Raw genomic sequence first — 8,203 nt, forward strand, 5'->3', positions numbered from 1 at the left:
TACTTATGTAACTCTTTAGATGCGCAGCAAATGTAGATGCCAAGGAGGTGCAAGAAGGTAAGGAGAAGATGAATGAAGTAAGTAAAGAGGGGAAAGAGGTAGAGCAGAACCGGTCAGTGTCTGTCATGAGTTCCCTAAGCTACAGGAAGCGCTCCAACCTGAAAGACTCCATAGGTGGAACAGGAGATGATAGTTCCTTGTTCAGCACTCTCAAAGAACAGACAGACACAGTGGACCACTCCTCTATTCGTAAGGCCAAGTCAAAGTCCGGAGAGCTTCAGGAGGACAGGAAGAAGAGCCAAGCACAAGAAGACTTGGATGACAAAGAGTCTGTGATCTCCCTGGCCTATTCTGAGGCTACCAGCAGAGCCAGGAAGGGCATGGAGTGCCGCTGGACCTCTCGCAGCAGTCCTGAATTTGACAAGGACTCCAAGGTGTCTTCTCTGGCTCCCAGCAGGATGTCCACCAGAAGGGGCATGTTGGACATAGATGATGACAGTAAGTCTACCATCAGCAGTGTAAGCCACACTAGTCCTCGATCCCTGCACCGGAGCACCTCATGGAAAGACGAAAGACGTAGCAGCTCACGCTTGTCCGTGGCCCGCAGCTGTGGCCTCAGTGAGTTTGGCCTCTGTTTGGACGATGATGATGATGATGCCCGGAGCGTGGCCTTTAGTGAAGCAGGTATTTCATCTTACAGTCCCCGCTCCCTCAGCCGTAGTTTCTCCAATCCATCTGAACCACGCTCCTCAGATGGCAACCCGCCAGACACCTCTGAGATTAAGTCAGTCACTCACCGCAATTATCTGGACCCAGACTTGGAGGCTGCCATCAACGAGGTGCTGAGCTTCAAACCCATCAAGTTCAAGCGCAGCAAACTTGATGAATCTAGTGATGAGGAAGAGGAGGAGAAGAAGGGGGCAGGAACTGAGAACAGTAAGAAGAGAGGAGAAGACGAGGGCCTTGGGTCCAGCCTGCATCACTCTGCATCAGGCTCTGCTCTGGACTACAGTAGTCGTCCATCCAGCAGCTTCAGCACCAGCAGCTCCCGCAGTCACAAGGCCAAGAAAAAGAAAGTTTCTGAGTCGGACAGCTCCTCTTCAGATGAACGCCACAGCAGTAGGAGCTCCAAGGGAAAGAAGGGCAAGAAGTCTAAGAAGGGATCTAAGAAAAAGCAGAGTGAGTCAGAGGATTCCTCTTCTTCTTCCTCATCTGAGTCCTCCTCCAACTCCACCATCTCCTACCGCAGCTCCAGCAGTGTAAAGAGGGCTCCAGTTGCTGCATCTGATGATGAGAAGGGATCTGCATCCAGTAAGAAGGAAACAAAAAGGAAACAGAAGAAAATGGATAACTTGGTGATGAAGTACCTCTACAAGCCCGACAGTGACTAATTTCAACAGCAGAAGGTGATGCTTGGTGTGATGCTAACCCAGGAGCCCGGATTGATCTTTTTTTTTTTCACTAATTTAACACATTAACCCAGTCTTTAAATCGTTAGGCACTTGTAGGTGATGCTGTAAATTATGTCAGAGACATTAAGGTTGCTTTGTATAATAATGGATTTGTCCTTGGTGTTTTTTAAAAAAAATCATACTGTCTCATCATTGGTGCCACAGTAAAGTATTATTTGCAGCTACAGATTTCCAGTCATTGAACATAAACAGCAAGAATCTTTGTGCAAGCATTTAATTCTAGACATTGTTCTCAAAGGTTGCCACATTTTGCTGTTGCCAACATTTAAAAAAACTACAATAATTTGTGCCTGTCCTCTGTTATTTGCATACCCCAGTCTATTCAGTTCTATTTCTAATGGCATCATAAACAACTTTGAAACACTGCTTGCTTGAGAGACATAGTTTGTCACTGCAAAAAAGAAGCAGAGTATTAATATATCAAAGATTACTTATTTGCTTGTATAGTGTTGTTGCCTTAACTTTCATGTTTCTCACCCCCTGCCAACAGAAATAAACTGGGGACTGAAATGGTCCCCATAAGACATACTGATGCCAGTGTTGTGAATCAGTGTTAATCTCCTGCTTCTGTTTTGCAAATATAGACTATCTCTGCAAGTGTGAGTAACTCTGTGAGTTGTTGTTTATACTGGTAGAAATAGGCTGGTAGAGAGTGGCATCTGGAGTGACACAGTCTCAAGGCTGTGAGTACGTGACGGTGATCAGCACTGTTCTGCAAGTGTAAACAGATGTTGGCAAAAGTAAAATTATAGGAGTTTTTGCCTTAGCATGCTAAGCGATAAGAGTTCAGCGAACTGTGACACACCTGTTGACACAACTGAGCATGACCCTCAGCTGTATCATAATTTAAAAGATACACTTAAAGTGAAGTTTCAGAAAAATTAATATTTAATATTCATTGTATTATTCAACAGTGCAGCATTAAGAGCCATGGTACATGTATTCATACAATACATACTCTCCAATAAAACTATGAATGTTGAGGTCATTCCCAGTTCACTGAAAGCATGATGGTGAATGATGAGACACTTACCTAGCTAATCTGACTTACCCGGCACCATACCAAAGACATTATGCAAACCATTATGCAATATCGCTAATGTTCATGCATGAAAAGTGTGAATGTTTGACTCAGAAAGCCTTTGACTCCCCTGTGTGATATTCACACTTGTTGAGAGAGGAAGTAGCTGTGACTAATTTCTTCTGGTGTTGTCATATGTTCTCGTGGCTTGAGCCCTGGTGAATGCTGTGTGTTTGTGTTTCATCCGGGACTGGACTTCCACGGTGCATTGCTGTTGTGAGTGCAGTCCCAGATGACTTGTAGTGAAGAGTTAGATATGCATTTCAAGTGAGGATGCTGGGCTTGAGGCAGAAATGGCTTGTAGAAGGTGGAGCATGCACATCAAAGAATATATATTTATACAGACATATAGATAGATATCAAATTTTTTTTTAAATTGACAATATTGTAGTCCATAATCAATCTTAGATGTGCAGGCTCTCCCTTCTATTGTTCTGCATTGAGCCAAGCATCCACGGTTGATGTGCATATCTTACTCTTCCATACATGTCATCTGAGACTGCACTCACACCTGCAATACACCATGGACCAAGAAAGTTTGCAGCTGCATCATTTCCCATATATTCATAATAAAAAGAAAAATGAGTGGGGAACCAAGCCACAATAATAATAATAAAAAAAAAAAGTATGCATAAGCTGCACACAGTTTATACAACATGTTTACAGATGCCTGACAGAGTGTGTTCACTGGCTGCCTAAAATGTTCACCGTTGCCCGCTCCATATTTTTCTTGGAAACACTTTGTGCTTCCGTGCATTGCTGTTTCTACTATATACAGCCTACTAATGATGTAATGGTGTGTGTATGTATGTGTGTGTGTGTGTGTGTGTGTGTGTGTGTGTATCTTCACCCCTGTAGCCCTCCAGTGTACCGGAGACACCTGAGTCTTGGCAGATCTGATGGGGAGGATGAGGCAGACACTGGTTCCAGCAGCCAGTCCCTGAGGCCGAGCAACAGTGAAGACAGATTGACAGAGACCACAGCGTAACCCGGGCTCAGGTCGCCTCTCTCCACCGACACCAAGCACACAGGAGGGACACATTCCTGTTCCCCAGCTCTATCACCACATCCGTACGTCACTTCTCAACCAGCAAGCAAGGCCAGCTACTTCACGAGGCAAAGACTAGGGGAGATGCAAAGAGAAAACATGATTGTACAATCATTCTGATTATTTAGTTTGGGCGTTTTATCATATTTTACAGGTTTCTGCGTGCCTATTCAAAATAATATTGCTTCTGTGGCTACCTATGTTTTGTTTTTTATTTAATTCAATATAAAGTATTGAATCAGTTAGTTAACACAGAACAGCAGAGTTGAATTCCATTAGCATATTTTAAGTGCTATCAGTAAAACTTCTTGCCACTGCTTTATTCAAAAGAACTGCTTTTCAGGCTAATTTAAGCTCTCCCCTGCACTGTTGTTTGAGGACTATTCAGATAGCTCTGCCAAGAGGATTTAGATAAGCCCCCTCTGACCAGACTTCCTCAAGAAGGTCTGACCAACTATTAAGACTTTTCTTATCTTTCTCCCATTAATGTGGACTAGTGCTGCAGGAGGAATTAACCTTTTTTTTTTTTTTTTTTTTTAATTTATACTCTTGCTTTAAGTTTACAGTATTTACATGTGACAAGGTTTTGTTCCAGAATGAGATATCAACCATTTGATTAAAGTCATATCCACTTACAAAATTATTAACGACATGAAAGTGAAATTTATTTTTGTGTTAAGAGTGGTGAAGTAAATTTAATCTAAAATTGTGTATATAATACAGGATCTACTGGTATTTATTTTAGAATAAAATCCTTCACATAAACTCCAGATTCTAGTGTAATAATGTTTGCGGAAGATAGTTTGAGAAATCTTCTGTGAAAATAAAGTTTTTTTGTCGTATGCCTGGTGTAGCTGTAAGTGGAGTGCATGTTGGGATGCACTCGGTGTGGCTCTTTTTAAGGCTCAGATGTGGCTCTGCCCACTTGTGTCATGTTTGTTGAACTACAAAGGGAATGTACTTGTTTGCCTAGCTTTCCAGAGAGCTTTTTGCATCCTGTGTTAGTCATTTGTTTGTGTGTTTAAGTGTGTGTGTGTGTGTGTGTGTGTGTGTGTGTGTGTGTGTGTGTGTGTGTGTGTTTTTCTGTTTGTTCATCAAAATGTCGTCTCCATCATTCAAGGTGGAGCGAAACAAAACCAGAAAGTAAAGTTTTGCTGTGGGACAAAAGAGAATCCATGACCTTGTCTCAGCTTGTCTTTTGTCTGTCTAGATGCAAACACACACACACACACACACTGGATTTCTGTGTGACAAACTGACAACGTCCTTTTAGTGTTAAATCCTCTATGATCCCTCAAATTTATATTGTCATACTGGATAACTAACTCTTTGGACATTGATATTTTAGTTGCATATTCTGTTACTTTGGATGTCATAACGCAGATTGTCTTGAATTGAGGGTGTTTTTGGCCGTATGAGTTGAAACATTAAAATAGCTACAGTCCTTTTAGTCCAATTTCAAGTTGCCAAACACTGACAGCCAAGACTATAATCATTTAAGTGGTGTTTTATTTCTTTTTATTAGTATTATTACTTTAAATAGGCAAATTTCAGACATGCAAGACTTTTATTGGACCGTAAATACCACCTCTAATTGTGTTGCTGAGCTTTGATGTTTTTACAATTTGTGTGCATTTTTAATGCATTTCTTACAGAATGCTTATAGAATTTTTTTGAGGCATCATAGAGAAGTTATCCACCTTAAAATCCATATTTGCAATGTATGCTATTGATAGGGAGTGATTTAATGAGGACCCTCTCCTTCCCTCCTTAACATTAAACAGGAAATTTATCAGGGAATAATAAATGTCAGAGAGGTCCAAATGAAAGCTCAGCTTCATAACAGGAGCTTGTTGATTTGAGGAGGCTGGACTCTTGTTTACTTGCGCTCATTTACCCACCCGTGCTCTACTTTACTTCTGTCATAGAAGAGTGCCAAAAATGCCCTCAAATTAAATCTGACGTTCTGTTAATAAAATTCATTACCTTTGTGTAATTTCTGATCTAAAGTGACAAGAGCAGCAAAACTGTCAGTGTGTTGCTGTCCAGATACATGCAAAACTGACTGGATATTTCTGTATTTGGCCTTATGGAATGGTAATGATATCCTTAGATGATTGTGATCTTATGAATTTTAAACTGTATGTAAATTAAGCGTATATACAGTATGTGCGTGTGTGTACTGTCTGCTAGTGTGCAAAGAAAATAAGCTTCAAGTGTCTGGCTTAATATTTGCATATCTTCTCAGAAGAAGCTTATCTGCATATCATTTCTTATTTTCTCATATTTCCTTTGCTTTAGACATGAATAATAATGTGGGACACAGGACACTTTGATGTCAGTGCTTCAGAATAGAGTTTTGTTAAATGAAAAAAAAAAAATACTGTACCTCTCGTTGCATGTAAGATGGAGTTGCTGGCTTTACACATTTTGCTTGAAATGTTTGTATAATTCATCATATTTCAAAAAAGCCTGTCTATTTTCATTATTGAGCAAATCACCATTTGTGATATGAGTGATTTTTGAGTTAGTTTTTCAGTAAATAAATTCAGCTGTTGGTTTACAGAACAAATGTGGGCCTGTTTTAATTGAACGGAACAGCATAATTTAGATGCAGATTTGTGTTGAATTCATCACCATGAGAAAGCAGTTGCAGGGAATCGGAGAAAAGAAGGTTGGACAGGAAGGCAGGACATTTTTAGCAAAACAAGTCATTGACGCGTTTGATGAATTTTAGCTCATCTACCCCGGAGCCGCTTTTCATCATACGCATACGTTTTTTCCCAGGAGGCGACAGGGGGAAACAAACAATTCATTGAAATGATTAATTCTGAGCAGTTGGAAAGGCAGATGAATCAGTGAACATTGCTCACAATACCTTGCCACAGTTGGGTAGTTAACATTACTGCGGTGCATCTACGCTGTTCAAGACTAAGCTTGGAGCAAATTCAGTGAGATCAAAAAACCCAAGAGCAAGCGCTGCCTTCCTCCCCACATCAGTCTCCCTTCTACACAGGTGAAGCTTACCTAGATTCAAAGGGATTGATGGTTTTAGATTACCACCTTGGTTGACATTCACACTCGCTCTGTTTTGCTTTAAAGAATCCCCTATTTATCCAGCCAATCTGTAATCCTCATTCCCATACACAACCTGTTCTGTGCTTCACTCTGTGCCAGGGAGCTTTTGCAGTAATTTCACTTCACTTGCGTGCATCCTCTGGGTGGCTGCGTGTTTCTGCTTAAAGGCTTTCCATTGGGTGGCAGATTAAATTCTGCTCCAGATTTTACTTCTTTCGGCGCTAACACTGTTTCACAAACCACTGGAGCAGGAAGTCATTAGCTCGACAAAGGCAAGCAGCGCTGTGTTTATGGTGCCACCCTCCCTGTTATTTAGATGGAATGGGTTGGCCACACACATCTACCACTCCAAGTTTCATGTTGCTCTTCCATGGATAGATTTGCACTGTTTACTTATAATGCAACTGTATGTGAATGTGTCTAATTGTAATCTTGGCATGACTGTGAATATGATTTTCTCTTTCTGAGTGGAAAATGAGTATGTTGTCCAACATATGCTTCACATCTCTTTGAATTTGTATGAAATTGTGTGCTTTCTTTACACATGGAAACCGCTACACTTGTTCTTTTCTTCTCTAACAGCCTCCTGCCACACCTTTCTTTGTGCCAATTGACAAAATCCAGTTTTGCACCTTTTAAAATTACAAAGGAGATGGAGAGCAGCCAAACTGGGCCTGGGTTGACTCTTAAATAAAAACGAGCTCGCTTTAGTGTAAGCAGCTCTATGTGCCAAATTCACATTCACATTTTGACCTTGGTTGGAGGCCACTCTACAAGGCAGTAAAACCTGTGGTGGTGCAGTTATAGGGGAGAATGTGTTTACCAGGCATCATCCTCAACTATTAGTGCTCCCAGTTTTCTGCTGGTTGCCTGCTGTCAATAATGCACTGATTGGAGGCTCTGGGACACAGCCTGCAGGGACCAGGTGAGGAAGCTGGATTCATTTGCAATTCTGAGATGAAAAAGTGCAGCAGAGTGTGCTGCCTGGGCGTCTCTCTTTGTTTGCACATATCATTTCCACTCTAATGAACACCGCACAGTAGTGGGCCCTTGTAACAAGGCTCAAAGGTAGGCTCAAACATTGTTTACATTTTGCATAGGTCTTTACAGGGCCTGGGGAACAATGAAAGCATTTTCTCTCTTCCTGTGTGGGACTTGGGATGAAAGCGAATCAGTTTTAGCACCCATAGAGACAGGAAATATTTGATTTAATTTTTATGCCATTCCTCATATCCAAGCACACTGTAAACCCTGAAAACAAATTGCTGAAACCCTTGGAGTGAAAAAAAGGAAAATTTCAATGTTGGGAGTCTTCTCTCTATCTCTGCTCCACAGTAAGCAGGTGGCCAAAGCCTCCCACCATGCTCAGTGCTGCTCAGTGTCCCTGCCAAAGGGGAGTTGTTGTTGTGTGTGTGGGTCTGTGTTTGTGTATGTGTGTGTGTGTGAATGAGATTAAGACCTAGGATTCTCGGACGGATTTGTGAGTCGAAGAAATGGTCCTTCCTTATGTTTTCTGACAGTGGG

The 8,203-nt window shown here is 41.4% G+C and overlaps 1 protein-coding gene across 3 annotated transcripts in view; it reads left to right on the top strand.

The window, feature by feature from the left end:
- Positions 1-6,169, top strand: part of LOC115372106 (unconventional myosin-XVIIIa-like) — an 86,979-nt gene extending 80,810 nt beyond the window's left edge. For 2 of the 3 annotated variants that reach the window (XM_030069837.1, XM_030069838.1), the window contains one exon: positions 20-3,374. In XM_030069837.1, coding sequence (XP_029925697.1) covers positions 20-1,391 — 1,372 coding nt within the window. In that variant the 3' untranslated portion in view covers positions 1,392-3,374. Of the gene's footprint in view, positions 1-19; positions 3,375-3,411 lie in introns of those variants that run through there. The other variant, XM_030069839.1, reaches the window with a different exon arrangement.
- The last annotated feature ends 2,034 nt before the right edge of the window (positions 6,170-8,203 follow it).

The sequence above is a fragment of the Myripristis murdjan genome, chromosome 14 (genome assembly GCF_902150065.1).
Source record: "Myripristis murdjan chromosome 14, fMyrMur1.1, whole genome shotgun sequence".
In the NCBI taxonomy this organism is placed as follows: Eukaryota; Metazoa; Chordata; class Actinopteri; order Holocentriformes; family Holocentridae; genus Myripristis; species Myripristis murdjan.